Here is a 17351-nt window from a genome sequence, read left to right as displayed (position 1 = left end):
TACCTTTTTATTTATTTATTTTGTCTGATTGTGCTGACGAGAGCTTCCAGGCCAGTGTTGAATAGAAGTAGGGAAAGCAGGCATACTTACCTTGTTCCTGATCTTAGGTGGGGAAAGCATTCAGTCTTTCACCATTAGGACTGATGTTACCTGTAGATTTTTCATAGATGTTCTTCTAGTCCTGCTTTGTTGAGAATTTTCATCGGGAATGCACGTTGGATATTGTGAAATGTTTTTTGTATGTTTGTTGATCTGCTATATAGTTTTTCTTTTTTTTAGTGTTAATTATGGTGAATTACATCTGTTGATTTTTGAATAATAAACAAGTTTTCATTCTTGGAATAGACCCCACTTGGTCATGATGTATTATCCTTTTTATATGTTGTTTAATTTGAAACATCACCATCAGAGGGCTAAGAAACTAGGGTCAGTGAAAGAAAATGATACTTAATATTTTTTGATAGAAAATAGAGACTTTGCTGAAAATTCTTCCAGACTGTTGTCTGTGAGAGAGTTCTGAACTTTTGATTTACTGTTCAAATTGAACCTGTTTTTTGCTCAGCAAGGAAAAGGGAGTCATCATTATCTTGGCCAACAATTCCCCCAAAACAGCCAAGAAGGATAGTTTCAGAATTGTCTTCTTTGAAGCCTTATAAATGGTATAGGTAGAGCATTAGTTATAGTTTTTTTGGGTGTGCTTGGGAGATAGGAGTCGGAGTGAACTTAAAAATTGCCTAACAATCCATTCTTGCTCTCATGTATTTGTAATCCAATCTAACATTTACTTTTTAAGAATAAAAGGAAAACTTTGGGGACTTCCCTAGCAGTCCAGTGGTTAGGACTCTGCACTTTCACTGCCGAGGGCGTGGATTCAATCCCTGGTCGGGGAGCTAAGATCTTGTAAGAGTCGTGGCACAACCAAATTAAAAAAAGAAAAAGAAGAAAACTTTTAAGTGATAAATGCATGCTTTTTATATTAAATAGTATAAATAGTGAGGTACAATTGTATCAACCAAACCCCTAAGTCAAGCTAGTCCCCAACTGCTGGACCCTTCCTGGTTCTCTGCTTGATGCCATCAGCAGGGTCCTTCTGTGGCACTGCTGTTGTCCTGTGCTTCTGTACTGACTGATGGTGAAGAAGCAGAAGGAGGGGGCCTTGTCTAGTCTTTGGCTGGTCTTAGGATTCCTTTGGTGTGGACAGTGTTGTGGGCCACGGGGTATCCTTTGCTAATAGCCATCGTGGCACGTGTTGTTTGCTAATTTGAGGGAATTGGAGAAGAGTATCCTTTTTCTCTTAGTTCCCTGGATGTTGAGGTGGTTGGTGTGAGCTGCCGTGTGGAGATGTGCTCCACCCTCTGGCAGCCTGAGTGTTAGTTTCTGTTCTTTGAGAAGAGATAGAAAAATGTTCGGAAAGACTGTCATTTCCTATAGAAATCTGGGAGTTAGGATGTGACAATATATGGACTGCAGATTTGAAATTGTGTACATCAGATTTTCAAAATAAAAATTAGGATATGTTTGGGAGTTCCCTGGCGGTCCAGTGGTTAAGACTCCACATGTCCAATGCAGGGGGCGCGGGTTCAATCCCTGGTCTGGGAAATAAGATCCCGCATGCTGTGCGGCAAGGCCAAAAAAAAAAAAACCAACTTAGGATATGTTTAGTGCTTTCAGTTGTTTTTATATTTGTGTTTAAGTTTTACTTTTATGCACCTCTTGTTAGTTGGCCTATTTTCTGGCACAATATTCTCAGTGTGAGAGCTCTTGAAATAACTGGACTAAGTAATTTCTTTTGTTCAACTTTCAGTCCCGTTGAGAAAAGCAACAGCTGTTCTTATGCTGTGATTACACTGGAAGTAGTGCTTGTCTATCTTAGCTCACATGTACACACTCTGGCTTTTCAAGAATTCAAATCTGAAACATATAATAGCGGTACAGGTTTCTTCTCTTTATGCATAATTAAATTAGTTTTAAATTTTGAAACCTTCGTGTTAGCAATAATATGCAATTAAGTGGTAAGTAGCTTTCAATTAAACTATCAAGTGTTCCTGTTTAGTAAGACCAGGAAATGGTCTTCTGGGTATTAAAAATGGAGTGCATTTCTTACTGGTGAACAGAGTGTGGTGGGCTTTGGAGTCAGACCCAGTTTCCGGCCCTGAACTGACTACTTACTATCTCTGAGACTTTTGCCCACTTCAGCAGTGTAGAAATAATGACACATGTTGTAAGAAACAGTAGACGTGAGTGTTTCCTAAATACTTTGTGCTGTGAAATGTGGCTAGTTCCTTGAAGAAATGGTTTTGTGAGCAGACCTGTCTGGAATTTGTAGCATCCTGTTCTCTTGGAGGTTCCCACTGTGTGTTAAGACACTGGGCTCTGAGAACCACTTTGGTCAAGAAATCTGCTTGCTTTGTTCAACTTAGCATTTCCCAGGCAGAACTTCTCCCTTCTTCCTTCCCCGCCCCTGCTCCCTCCCCTTGTGGAAAGTCTGCAACATGTTTCAGTTTACTTTTGTTTCATGGATCCTGGTTTTGAAAATAAAGTGCCTAGCACAGTATCCCTCATTTTACTTGAATAATGGTCGATTTCTTTTCATCCTTTTCATTGTTAATCTGAATGATTTAAACACTGTGTTGTGAACTCAGAGCCCACTTTAATTTTGGTTTAGCCTTGTATGTAAGTAATCAGCCATTTTCTCTTCCAGTTTTATTGAGATAGAATTGACTTAAGCACTGTGTGAGTTTAAGCAGTACAGTCTAACGACTTGACATCTATATATTGAGAAATGATTACCACAATAAGTTTAGTTAACACCCATTCATTCATTTAATAATTTGCTATATTTTATTCCTAATTTACGATTCAGTTCATGTCTTTTGCCCAAATTGTTGTTATAGACTTTGATATTAAAATCCAGGAAAAGCAAGGGTGGTATGAGAGTAAAAATCATAGAAAGTTAGTATCTGGTCAAATTCCTGCTTTACTAATTCAACACAGTTTAAATATTCATCAGCATTCATAATACTTCTTGAACTGCTACTCCTGGCCCTCTGTTAGACATACTGGAGCATGTGGGTTAGATGCTTCCTGCTTTTTTGAGCCTCTCAACACTAGGCACGAAACATCCATGTCTTTCCTGAGTGATTTGTAAGAATTCTGCGATGTAAAAAGTGAGAACATTTTTGCAATAAATAGAGCAGTAGATGTTAAAGAATGAAATGTAGAAAAGTATTTTTATTTTTTTTTTAGGAAATAATTGGAAGAGAGAGAGAAAACGAATAAAGTAAAATAGAAATAAAAAGAATAAAAGGGTAATTTTATATCCAGAGATGTTTGCTGCTAACATCTTATCTTCTCAGACTTTTTCTTGTGTGTTTCACAAAATATGGTATCATATTTTGCATGCTACTTTGTACCCTGCTTATTTTATTTACGATGTCAAGTGAAGGTCTTTTAGATGCCTGTGAAGCGTCCTTACCTCCCCAAGAGTCAACCTTAACACTGGGTGCTCTCTCTTTCTCTCCAGCCTGTTTCCTGGCAGGAGCTTTAGGTTGAGGAAGAGTGGTGAGAGTAGCAAGTTCTTTTGGTGGGTAAATTGTCATATATTATATAATTCCTTGTTGGCTATGCATAAACTCTTGGTGTATGCAGAACTATGCGGAGTACACATCCTTTGTTTTGGTGAGTTGTATTATACTGACCCCAGAAGATTTGCATTTAACTTATTGCTTAGAAGAAAAAAGATTGTTTAGAAATGTCAAGAGCTAGAATATACGTATTATGTACAGCTAGACTTAAATATAAAACCTCCAGTTATTGTTACAGCATGCTGGGTGGTTCATTGCTTTTCTAAGTTAAATTAAAAAAAAAAAAAGCCTAAAAGAAAGGCATGGGGGCATTTTTCTCTTGATGAAAGATAGTCTTGAAAACTGTTGTATTATTAAACATGTTTTTAAATCTGATTTTATTATTTAGAGTTTTATTTAATGGTATCAGGAACTGACAAGGAAGAACGAGTTTCCATTACTAGTTTTCTGAAATTTAATTTTATTTTTTCTTTCTTTTAAATAATAAAAGGTGGCTATCATCCAGTGAAAATTGGAGACCTCTTCAATGGCCGGTATCATGTTATTAGGAAGCTAGGATGGGGACACTTCTCTACTGTCTGGCTGTGCTGGGATATGCAGTAAGTGTTCCTTGTCATTCGTGCTTTTGATTCCTGGTCTAGTTCAACATCTTTATTTTATATCAAGCTAAGGCTGAGGAGCACACCTGCTTCTGTTGTGACATGTAAAGCACACAGCACAGGCCTGCCCCACCTAGTCAGACTTTCCCCTCTCAGTTTGAAGGTCATTTGCCTGTCATCTTGAAATATTAATTTTCTTCTGCCTTTATATCTGAGGCTTATTCATTGTAATTGCACTACACTCGGGTCATATTGTTTTTCTAGTAATTCATCCATACCAGAAAAACATTCAAATATAAAATAATAATGTTTAGGCCTTTCCAGTCAGTGGTTTTCGACTTTTTTGGAAAGCCATGACCCGTAATATGAAACTGCATCCTTAGAGTACACGTACACATGTGTAGTGTGTGTGTGAATTGAAACAGAAGTGTTATAATACTTGATCTTAACCATATGTGATGAACTCTGACATCTGTCTAGTCTACTTGATTTTTATGAGGACAAAACAGAAACAGAAAGCAAAGAAGAGATTGACACATGAACCCACTGCTTTACTGTAACCCCACAATTTGAAAAGTACTATTTTAAAGGAAAGCTTATTGAAAGTTGCTATTTATTGGAGTTTATTAGAGTTCATTATGATGTCTAGTTTATTAGAGTTATTATAAATGATCACTTCTGTTAAAATTTTTTTAAATGCATTTTTTTTTTTTAAGGGGAAAAGGATTTGTTGCAATGAAAGTTGTAAAAAGTGCCCAGCATTATACAGAGACAGCCTTGGATGAAATAAAATTGCTCAAATGTGTAAGTACTGCAAAAATGTGAATGATATAAGAAAGGTTAATGACGAAATTTTACAGAGGGATTTTTCTGGGTTTTACTAAATTAATTGAATTTATTATTTGTAAGTTCAAATACTGAATCTTCTATTTTTAAAAACATTTATTAAACAGTTTTGGTTGGTACAATGGAAATGACTTTCAGTCTTAAACACTTCTGTTCTTGAATTCATTTTTCTCTCTATAGGTTCGAGAAAGTGATCCCACTGACCCAAATAAAGACATGGTGGTACAGCTAATCGATGACTTCAAAATTTCAGGCATGAATGGAATACGTATCCTTTCTGACGGTTCTGTTGCTTTCTAATGGCTGAATTATACTCTAGTTTTTCTTTTTACTTTTAAAAAATGGAAATATTGTAAGCCCTTATACACTTCTGTTTGCTCTTTTACTCTCCACATGCAGCCTCTAGCGTCTTCATGTTATATGATTCTTGAAAGGTGAAAGTTTCTTAGTTATAAGGTGAATTGTGCCTTTTGCTTTTTGAATAGGGAGGCCTTAGTTCTGATTCTGGAAAAGAAGTGTGTCTTACAAGTGGAGCAGGGGCATCTCATGACCTCCCTTTCTCTTTTGAGGATATCAGTTTTAATTGGGCTGCTGTTATATTGTTCGCATGCTTAGTTTCGGGGGAGGGAGTGTTCAGGAGGAAGTGAATGGGGGTAGTGTGGAAGGAGCTCTTGTCTTATCTTTACCCTCCTTCTGCCCAGGGCATTGGTAAAGGACAGCCCCAGGGGTTGCAGTGACAGCAGAATAACCTGTAGCTCAGAGCTTTTGGCACAAGTGGCGAGAAGAGATAATGCCTTTAGTTTCCAGAATGCTGTTTCCATATTTTAATATTGGATCCTCTGAGATAGCCCTTTATGGGCCTGATCTAGGCAATACCTTCATTCCCCAAGGTTCAGAAATACCGAACCGTGTATTCATTATCTTGTGACTGGTGAGTGCCAGGTGTGTGTCAAGAGCCAGGCTCTTCTCCTCCTTCCTGATCTTTTATTCTTTCCTTTATCATGTTTGGAACAGATCCAGCATTTTGATATTTGACCTGTTCAAGCTCCAGAACCTGAGGACAAAGCCTTCTCCCAGTTTACACCCCAGAATGACAGCCTGTTTCTGCATCTACTAAGTCTTAATCCCATAGGGAAGCACTCTCTTCACACCCTGTGTATTTGAGGAGGTTTTTATATTTCTTCTAGAGGTCGGATTTGGGGATCCTAGCAAGTTCCGGTGACTGCTGATGTTACCTCACCCTTTGCCTCAAGATCCTTTCTGCTAGCTGCAAAGTGCATTTTCCCCTCTTGATGGATAGAAAGATAGAGCTGGTCCTTCTCTGCCCCTGGTCTCCACGTGAGCCTGTTTGTTTATGTGCAGGCAGGGCAGCCCTTGCTCTTGCATCAGATCTGGGAGGCAGTTCTTAAGACAGCTGATAGAGAGAGGGTTTCTTTGGAGAAAACACCTGATTTGTAGGTAAATGGAGTTTTTTTTTTGATATATATTGAATACATTCCAGTGGCTATTTCTACTGATAAGTAGTCCATATTTGTCAATGCTTTGAGAACACTCAGGTCATAATTTAGAAGCCTTTGGGCTTCGGCTCTATGCCTGCTAGTAACTTTAGACCTTAGTTGCCATTTTTTTAATGAGCTTGGGAAATAGTAAGGAACTTCTAGCTTTAGATCATCTATGCATAAGTCTGTAGCACATAATGCTGTCCTGTGTCATAGAAATATTTTTCTTATTTTTATTAAAGATATTTAAAGCAATAGTTACTATGATGATGTGGTAGATCCAGATATTGTAAAAAATATTAACTCATCTGACCTTATAGGCCTGTATATAGGTCTCCAGGGGTGAACAAAATATTCTCAAAGGGTTTCAGAGCCATTTAAAATCTTTCTGTATGAATGACATGAATATATTTATATGCGGGACTTTGGTGGCTCACAGTTCTGGAGGGTCAGTGGTTGACTAGAATTTCTGTTAAAAACAAAACCCAGATTCCTGAGATTTCATTATCATAGGTTGGTCTTAATGGCCATGCCATGTCTTAAATTGTGATCATACGTTCTTAAAAACTTAAAAAATTAAAATTGATCTAGTGACCCAGTGAAAGATATTACTGAAGGAAAAGATTAAATGTCTTCACTGTGTTTGGTAAATTTCTGTTTTATAAAGTGTTTTATGTGATGTACAGGATAGAAATTTAGGTAAGCAGGCAGGACACTTAAGGCGGGAGAGTTCTCTATTCTTTTCCTCATCAGTTTCTGTGAGGTTTCAGTCTTGCTCATTTTCGTTAAGGCTGATTGTCAGGAGAAGTGTGCTTGAGAGCGCGGGTAAGTGTGGGGTTGAGTCATGACTCTGCCACCTTTGGATGGTGTCAGGCAGGAGGGTTCTTTAAACTCCCCGAGGTTTACTCTCCTCATTCCTTATGTTGTTATGAGTACCCATTAAATCATATATGGCACATGGTAGGTACTTAGTACATGTTAGATCTTTCTATTTAGGTGAGGAACAGCAAATGACCACTTTTGGTATTATTGATAGCATTGAAGTTGCATTTTATAAAGAAATAATTGTTTTGCCAAGTGCCACAATGATGCTGCTTTTAGTAATTCCGTCACTGCAGGAAATGTATCCAGAAATGATCCTTAACCCTGTCCCAGATGTCTGCATGGTCTTCGAAGTGCTTGGCCACCATCTCCTCAAGTGGATCATAAAATCCAACTACCAAGGCCTCCCAGTACGTTGTGTGAAGAGCATTATTCGACAGGTGAGGCTTATGACGGCAGCCCCCAGCTCCCAATACCTAACTGGCTAGCCTTTCAACACGAATTCCTGTTTAAAAAAAAAAAAAAAAAAAATGCACAAACACATATATCTCTCTCTCCAGTTTTAGAAATAAATACATACATCACAATGCATAACATTTTGAACTTATTAAAGCAGTTTTGTATTTAGTTAATGATAAGCCATTCTGTCTTGTAAAGGGAGCAATATGTAAATGTCAAGCATATATTTCTTTTGGCATATGGATCTTTTTTCAGGTAAGTGATACAGTAAAATGAGAAATTGTTTTATCCAGTATCATTACTACAAAATGTCCCACTTAGTTCCTTAGAAAATAATACAGAAAAAAACATATAATGTATTGTGTTTATTTGCTATTTCTACGTATTTGGATGAAGGATAAATGAAAGATAATTTAAGGAATGTTTAAGCTATATATGGAGTATTGTATTTGTACTTCGTTCAATTGCCTTGACAATAGAAAACCTTCTGTTAGTGTGTGGTTCGGTGTTGATGCTGCAGCAGATATTTATAGAATGGAAGTATACACATACGGAAGATTTCCCTCTAATTAGAAATGTTTACCAGATTCAGTTTTCTGCATGGAGCATACCAGTCTTTGACTCATTGCCCTTAGAGCCTAAATTAGGGAAGTTGCAGATACACTTTATTCTGGATTACCTATTCTGATATAATGGATAATTACCATGCATATTTCTGCAGAGTAAGTAATATCAGGGAGGTTGCTTGGTTTGCTTGAGAAGAGGGCTAGGTGGTTTGGAGCCCCTTCCTTGTCCCCAGGCCCAGAGCTTGAGCTAGACCTGCCTGGGGCTTCTAGACCTGAAATACAGGCCTTGATCCATAATTCTTTTTTTTTTTTTTTAATATTTATGTATTTATTTGGCTGCATTGGGTCTTCTCTACGGCATGCAGGGTCTTTTGATGAGGCGCGCAGGCTTCTCTAGTTGTGGCATGCGAACTCTTAGTTGTGGCATGCATGTGGGATATAGTTCCCTGCCCAGGGATCGAACCCGGGCCCCCTGCATTGGGAGCCTGGAGTCTCATCCACTGTGCCACCAGGGAAGTCCCCTGAAAAAATTTAATTATCCAATTTAAAATTTCTGATTTATCTCTGATAAATCCTGGAAATATTAAAAGATGTACATATTTTAACAAAAAGCAAATAATTTCAGAAATATCAGTTCGAATGTATATCACACAGGTTCCCTCATTCCTTTGAACCCTATACTTTCTAAGATGTCTACTGCTGCTCTAGGTGTCACCATAACTCAGGCTTGGCAGTGTTGGGAGAAGGCGAATTAGCAGATGAACCGTTGATATTTATTTTGTATTCCAGAATGGAAAAACAAAATCTTGCCTTACTTAGCAAGTAAGAGTCTTTAACTCTAAAGATGAAATTCTTGGAGTTTAATGGAACTTTAATGCATAGTTAGTGAATGAACAAATGACTTAATGAATGTGTTATCCTCACTTTAATTCATGTACACTGTGCCTTAGAGAGTAAGAACTCTTGTAGTGTTTTATTGGTTTCAAGATGGAATTTTGATTTTATGTGGTCTGCACTTAGTTCTTGTAGGTAGTGTTAATAGAAGCTTTGTTTTGCTCTGGTGTCAACCCGTCTTTAATTTTCTTTAAGAAAAATATTATCATGAAATCTGGATATTTTTTTTCCCCCTAAACTTGTAACTTTCAAAGTAGTTAAGTTGTTATATATCCCAGGTAATAATCTATATGCCTGAATTTCCCTTCATTCCCTTTGATCCATCCTGTGGGTTCAGTACTTTTGACTTCTGGGTAGTACTTGGAAGATCCTTTATTAATAGACCTACTCAGCTCTGTCACTCCCCAGAACACGACAAGGTAGGCCAGCTTTCTAATATTCTTAACACTGTGTGGCCTCCGTCACCTTTGAAGTCCAGTGTAGCTGACTGTGTTTCACTCATCCCTGTTGCTGTCTCCCACCACGCTCCCCTGGTCACCTAGCCATCGATCCCTCCTGGCCATATATATTTCTCCTGTTGTTCTTTCCGTTTCCAGCGCCGCCATCCTTAGTTCAGGTCCTTATCACCTCCAGCCAGTACCTTTTCACAAGCTTCTATCTACTCTGCCAGAGTCCAGCCCATCTTATTCTACTTCTTCACGTCAGTTTATTCTCTTTTCTGTTGGCAGTTACTTTCCTAAGTAAAACTTTGTTTTAATAGATCGTATCCCTATCTAGAAGCCTTTAGTGGCTTTTCATTGCCTGTTGTTGAAGCTTAATATTGTTGGCTTTCATGAAGCAATGTATAGAGTGATAAAGAGCTTGGGTGTTGGTGTCAAATACAGTTCTATGTGTCCATGGGTTCAGCCAACCATGGATTGAAAATATTCGGGGAAAAAAATTCCAGAATGTTCCAAAAAGCAAAATTTGAATTCGCTGTGCAGGCAGCTATTACATAGCATTTACATTTTATTTACAATTATTTACACAGTATTTACATTGTATAAAATATTTTAAGTAATCTAGAGATGATTTAAAGTATGTGGGAGGATTGTGTAGGTTACATACAAATACTGCTGCCCTTTTATTATAAGGGACTTGAGCATCTGTGGATTTTGGTATCCGCGAAGGGTGGGTAGGTGTCCTGGAACCAAACCCCTGCAGATTCTGAGGGACAACTGTACACCCTACTCTAGCTAAAGGACTTTGGCCAAGTTACTTAATCTCTTTAAGCCATAATTTCATCATCAATAAAATGAGAATAATAATGGTACCTTCATTATTAGATTATTGTTAAGATGTAAAGGGATACTGCTATTAATAATTATAAATGTTTATTCAGTGCTTACTATGTGCCAAGCATAGTTCTAAGTACTTTGCAAATTTTAATGCATTGAATCCTCACAATAAGTCTATGAAATAGGTATTTTTACTGTCTTTATTTTATGGAAGTGGAACTGAGGTTAGGTAACTTGGCCCTAGTCAAGAAATAACAAGTGTATGTGGTGGAGCAGGAATTCAAACCCAGGTAGTCTGGCTTCGGAGCACATGCATTTACCATTTTCCCAAGCAGCAAATAATATCTTTGGACTTGTACTCAGCTTATGTCCAATAAAAGTTAAATCATTGCTCTTCTTGTGAACCTGTTTAAGGTCTTCTGCCATCTAGTGAAAGCCCGTATTTCCCCTTAGAAACCCCAATTTAGCTCTTACCTCCTGGCAGGTAAATTTTTCCCCATTAATTAATTAATCGTTTAAGTAGGTATGACTTGTTAAGTGTCCTTCAGGTACACAGTTTCCCTTCTGGAATCAACCAAGTGATGGTTTTCTTAACGAATATTCAGAGATGTCCCAAGCATTTATAAACATATGCTGTTTTACCAGAATTTTTATACATAAATTTTTACTAGTTTTCTGTAGGGTATTTAGAGAAAGTACTCACTTTGCCATTTTTTAAGCTCCACATCTTTGGTTTATTTCTTTTGTCCTAGGCTGTAGAAAATACCATTCTTTCTATTCTACCCATGTTTATAAAGACTCAACCAAAATTCCACTTCTGTGATAAAGGCTTCCCATTCTACCCTAGTTAAGAGCAATATTTCTTCCCTCCTTGGGGAAGGATGGCTGCAGCCTACACTTGGTCCTTTCTTAATGATTGCAGGGTCTTACAGTGTAGGCCAAAGTTTCTCAACCCTGGCACTACTGACATTTTGGACTGGATAGTCCTTTCTTGCAGGGACCTGCCCTGTGCCTTGTAGGTTGTTTAGATGCATCCCTGGCCTCTGCCCACTAGATGTCTGTCTCAGCCAGGACCACGCCAGCAGTGACACTTAAAAAAATACTTCTGAACTTTGTGAAATGTCTTCGAGGAGGCAAAATTTCCTTTTACTGAGAACCACTGGAATGGAGGAAAGTGTAATGAGTACACTTAAGTCTTGGCAATAGACTTAATTTCAAATTCTAACTTTGGCACTTACTACTTTGTGACCCTGATCAAATTACTTAACTTCTGTAAGCCTGTGTCCTCATTTGTCACATCAGGATGATAATGCATAATTTGTGGCTTTATTGTGGAAATGAGTTTGGAGGGACTGCTGATAAAGCTTTCAGCATGGTGACCAGCACAGAGTAGCCGTCCTGTCTCCCCAGCTGCATATTCTGAGCACTGGGAGTCCCAGATCATGTGTTGTAGGTTTCACATCTCTTTGTAGCTTCCTTCACATCGTAGGAAGTCAAGAAATGTTTTTGAGAGGTTAGTTTTCCCTAAATGAAAGAAGAAATGTATGTTCCTCTTATTCTTACTGTACAAAGTGGCTGACCTTTCTGTGATCTGAAGGGTTTGTAGATAAAGGTTCCCACTTATTTTTGAAAAGTCACAGCACAGTTGAATCACTTGCTTTTCCAGGGTTTCCTATACACTATTATCAATCTTCTGATCAGTTCTTAACTGTCCTTGTTTCGCCCTGGTGACCTTGTGCACGGTCAGGAAGGGCCATCCTCTGGTTTCTGGTGATCGTGGTGAGGACACCCCCTTGCCTCCCCCAGGCTGCTTCTCTGGCCTCAGGCGTGGGGTGTATTTGCCTCCCAGCTTTCATTTCTTTTTCTTTTAAAATCAGCTTTATTGAAGTCTATTTTATGTTTAGCTTTTATTTCTAAAGCCGAAAGAAGAAAAAGGGTGCCGTGTTGTCAGTGTTTGTTATTTGTGGTGCATTCAAGGTGTACCACAGGTGATGGGGCTTTAAAATGCTATTGCTGTTCTTTATTATTATTTTTTTAATTAATTAACTTATTTATTTTTGGCTGCGTTGGGTCTTCGTTGCTGCGCGCAGGCTTTCTCTAGTTGCGGTGCACGGGCTTCTCATTGCGGTGGCTTCTCTTGTTGTGGAGCATGGGCTCTAGGCATGCAGACTTCAGTAGTTGTGGCACGAGGGCTCAGTAGTTGTGGCTCGTGGGCTCTAGAGCGCAGGCTCAGTAGTTGTGGCACACGGGCTTAGTTGCTCCGCGGCGTGTGGGATCTTCCCGGACCAGGGCTCGAACCCGTGTCCCCTGCATTGGCAGGCGGATTCTTAACCACTGCGCCACCAGGGAAGTCCCTGTTGCTGTTCTTTAAACTTTTATTTTCTTCTGTACTCCAAAGGGTAGCCGGTATTTTACTTTTTAAAACCTTATGGTTTAATTCATTGCCCTTTCCAGAAGCCTTGTGAAGAAGTGGCTGCTTGCCGTTAAATGAAGCTTGGTAAGGGCAAGGCTCTGATTTTGATGACTTTGCTACGATACGTAGGTACAGCGTGCAGCCCTGGATTTTTGAATTATCGTTACTCTTTGTGTTATCATGCTTGTCACTAACATTTATTATGCTCTTTCAGGCACTCACAGTTTTAAGTGCTTTCTTTGTATTATGCTGTCTAGTCCTCACCACAGCTTTGTGAGGCCAGAGGTGTTCTTACCTCCACTCTGAGGAAGGTGTTAAAAGTTTTCCCCAGGCCCACAGTTACTGTGGGGAATCAAGACTGGAATACAGGTGGTGCAATCCGGAATCCATGCTCTTGACTGCCGGGTAGTGTGAAATGTCTGCATAGGAAGACTGGGGAGCATTTTAAATGATAGCATGTCTTGTGAAGAGGATGCATTCATGTCTCTGTATGTGGAAATGGTTTACTTCTATGTTTGTCTACACTTAGTCTTTATTTACCATTTAAATGATCTCACTGGTCCTTTTGTCAATGAATGCATTATGATCAAGCCAGTATTGTTCAATTTTAGAATAGAAAATTAATTTTGAGTTGGTAAACATTTTTATGTTCTTGGATTTGATCAGTGTGGTAGTACATATGATTCTGTACTAACTTGGAATTCTCCTCCTCAAAATGTTGGGTATGCAGCTCAGAAGTTCGGGGAAGTCGCTTCCTTCAAGGGAGTTGAGCCCCTTTCCCAGCTCATTCCTGTGTGCTTCCTCAGTGCTGGGCGCAGTGTTTTATCTTTCATCCTGACCATGTTCACGAGTGAAGTACAGCTGCTGAATTTTCTCATTAGCTCTCACTAGTCAGAGTTAGAAAGGAGGAGGAGCAGACGGCGATTTCGGGACAGAGCGGATGAGGACCGTGTCCCCTGGTCCTTTTCCTCTGTGATTGAGGCAGGTATTTGCCACACTTCTCCATTCAGTCTGGCATGTGCTTGTCTGAGCAGCTTGTAGCACTTACCTCCTGTCTGTCCTAGTGAGGAAGAGAGATCCGGTGGGTGCCTTCGCTTTCCAGTAGCAAAGCTTCTGGCTTGAGGAGAGCCCTCTGCTGTCCCCCTCCACCCCTGCAAGCATCAGTGTCTCAGAGCAGTGCTGCCGGTCTGGTTTCCCTGGGCGCTGCGTCACAAGGCCTTGCCCTGTCTGCTCGCCCTGTGTCCTTTGTTAAGGTGCCCACGTTGTGACCAGAATCAGGAGACAGTGTGGACAGTTGCTGTCCTTGTGTTCCTCTGTGCATTTTAGAATTTGGGAGGAAGCTCCCTCTGGGTGGCCAGCAGGCCAGAGAGACACCTTCAAGTGAAACCTCCACATTATCCCCAACTCCCTCCTTTTATGTCTGCGACAGGACCTATTTCTAGCATGCCGAGGTGGAGAAGAGCCAGTTTATGTTGTTAACACCATAACAGACGGTCTCTGACACGGTTCATAGGTGCCTAGAAAGAAATGTCAGAGACTGTGCTGACCAAGCCCTTGTTTTCTGGCTGAATTTGAGGTCAGGGAAGGGGAGCCATAGCTAGTCAGTTCCTGAACCAGAGCAGGGTCTCCTGGCTCCCAGCCCGGACTCTGCCTCCAGGTCTGCACTGCTGATGACTCGCATGCAGAAAACTGGCCCCGCCCTGGGGTGTGATCTCCGTCCCCTAAGTGGGATGCAGCCCCATCCCTGGCCCCTCTGTGGCTACGCTGATCGCCGACTCCTGGTCAAGCGGATGGCAGCCGAGGATCTCTGCGGCCTGTGCTGCCTCCTGCTGGTGAGGCTAAGTATGGTTTGTAGGCAAGAGAGACGCATGCTGTGATAGGACAAGTGAGGATCTCTGGCAGCCGAGGATCTCTGCGGCCTGTGCTGCCTCCTGCTGGTGAGGCTAAGTATGGTTTGTAGGCAAGAGAGACGCATGCTGTGATAGGACAAGTGAGGCAATAGAGGTCTATCCTGGGGCATGAAGCTTGATTCGTTGATTGTCTTTTTTTCATGATCATAATTATTCAACGTAAATGGTTGTAAGATTGCCCATCATTATTGTTTGATTCTGGATTCTGGGGTGCTTAATTGCTTTAACTTCACTGCCTGAGAACAGAAATACTGTTTTTGAAAATAAAACCATTCTTCTTATAGCTAAAGATTTTTTAAAAAATATATTAGTCTAGAATAAAAAGAATCAGAGTTTTATCAGGTAGAGCCCATTCATATTATAGATGGGAGAAATGAGACCCGGAGAAATTTAATAAGTGACTTAGAAATTTAATAAGTTATGGTTATTAAGTCAGTATCAATACAAGTCTTCTGACTTAGTTCATTTCTACCATTTAGTTTGAGTTTCCTGTGAGCTAGACCTTGTATTTGTGAGTTTTCCATACATTATTTCTAATTCTTACCATATTTCTGTCTAATGGATATGTTCCCCCTTTTATAGATATGAAAATGGAAGCTCAGGCAGCTTAAGTACCTTGCCTAGTGAATGAGTGATTGAGCAGTAATACAGGAGTGGTCTGAGTCCCAAGGTCATGATTTAACAGTGCTCCATGCTGTCTCTTAACTGTTTCCTTTAAGATTTGCATTATCTTAATTAACTTAATTTATCCCGGTGATAGTCTGTTCCTTCGGTTCATTGTCAGACACAAGCTGTGCTTCTTGAGGAAGGTTAACCCAGTTGAGTGCAACAGCCAGTATTAAAAATCTGGAACCTTAAATTCTTTCTGAGAACACTTTTGTCCTCTCAAGTGCCTCACTGTCATTGGAATTCATTTAACACCTTTGGATACTGGATCACATTAACTCTTACCTGAGTCTCGCACAGTAAAACAACCTAGGAACTATGAAAGAACTAAGGTGGAAAGTTAGGAGCAACTTGTGCATGGGTGGTGGTGAAAAGATATTTTTGGAAAGATGCTGACATTTTAACTTTGAGTTAATATTTGATGATTGAAATGAAGTTTCAGTTGGAATAATTTAAAACAGTTTAAAGTTTCTAAAAACTCTTAATTCCTTTTACTTCTGCAGGCTGGAAGTCATCAGTGTACCTGTCCATTAATCTCTTGTACTTCTCATAATTTCTCTTGTTATTCAGATATAAAAACTCCACATGATATTTCAGTTTGTTCAAAGAAGATACGTGAATGCCAGTGAATAACATAACAGGCTCATTAGATTGTGTTCCCTTCAGGATTATAACCTTATTCTCTATGGAAATATATAATGATCTCTTTCTTCCTATTGGTTCTTTGACATTTTAAACATAATTTAAACATATTCTAATCGAAGTATTATCTAAAACAGTCAATATTAATTCTAAGGTAAAAAGTCAAGGCCCAATGGAGACAGGGAACTTCTGTTGCTGTGTGTCAAACATCTAGAAGGATGTATGGTCTGTTACAGGAGCTCGACTGTTGTTCAGTCAGTGAAGTCATGTAAAAGTATTTCCAAGGAAAAGTTTTTTTAGATATGTGTGGGGATTTTCATCTTGTTTTAAGAGACAGGTCTCCCTTTCATTTTCTTCTGAAACCTCTTTCCCTTGACTTACTAATGTTTTGTCGTCTGTTAAGATTGTTTAGCCAGGAACTCAAGGTAGACAGGAGCATTGGGTTTTTTGCTGAGAACTTGTCAGAGCTGATTGATATTATATATCTTCTGCTTGTCTTTTTCTCACTTACTTGTCTAGTGTCGTCAAGGCCCCTAAATGACTTAAAGTGTTTGAATGAGGATGTTTATCAAATGTTAACGTTTATTGAGCTTGTAGAGTTTCTGATGTATGGGAACATGAACTGTATTTTTAAAATATTTTTTTCCTTATGGAAAGAATTGAAACAATTCCCCTCTAATGGAAATAATCCCAGAAAAACTTTGGCCTTGCATTTAGGTCACCATACTCTGTAATTTTTGTGATATATATGGTATGTATATGATATATATAATAAGTACATGAATATCTTGGCTGAGCATTTTCTTTTAGTTCAGTGCTATACTGTTGCCTGGATATCAGGGCTATTTAATCGTCCTTTCCTGCAATATTAAAAATGTACACACATCATTAGCCATTATGGGAATGCAGATCAATGAGATACACACTTCATACCCAGTAGGGTGACTAAAATAAAAAGACAAGTATTGGCCATGATGAAAAAATTGGAATCCTCGCACGTTGCTGATTGGAGTGTAAAATGGTGCAGCCATAGTATAAAACAGTTTGGCAGCTCATTGAAAGGCTAAATATAGAGCTACCGTATGACCCAATGACTGCACTCCTAGGCACATACCCAAGAAAAATAAAAACATATGTCCACACAAAAACTTGTACGTGAATGTTCATAGCAATA

General features: G+C 39.3%; 1 protein-coding gene across 4 annotated transcripts in view; it reads left to right on the top strand.

The window, feature by feature from the left end:
• SRPK2 (SRSF protein kinase 2) overlaps positions 1-17351 on the top strand; it is a 231003-nt gene that overhangs the window by 181983 nt on the left and 31669 nt on the right. For all 4 annotated transcript variants that reach the window (XM_059934136.1, XM_059934135.1, XM_059934137.1 and 1 more), the window contains 4 exons: positions 4075-4183; positions 4900-4987; positions 5210-5297; positions 7684-7790. In XM_059934136.1, coding sequence (XP_059790119.1) covers positions 4075-4183; positions 4900-4987; positions 5210-5297; positions 7684-7790 — 392 coding nt within the window. The remainder of the gene's footprint in view (positions 1-4074; positions 4184-4899; positions 4988-5209; positions 5298-7683; positions 7791-17351) is intronic.

The sequence above is a fragment of the Balaenoptera ricei genome, chromosome 9 (genome assembly GCF_028023285.1).
Source record: "Balaenoptera ricei isolate mBalRic1 chromosome 9, mBalRic1.hap2, whole genome shotgun sequence".
Lineage (NCBI taxonomy): Eukaryota > Metazoa > Chordata > Mammalia > Artiodactyla > Balaenopteridae > Balaenoptera > Balaenoptera ricei.
Note: the sequence above shows the minus strand (reverse complement) of the source record. Positions and strands in the feature narration are given on the sequence as shown.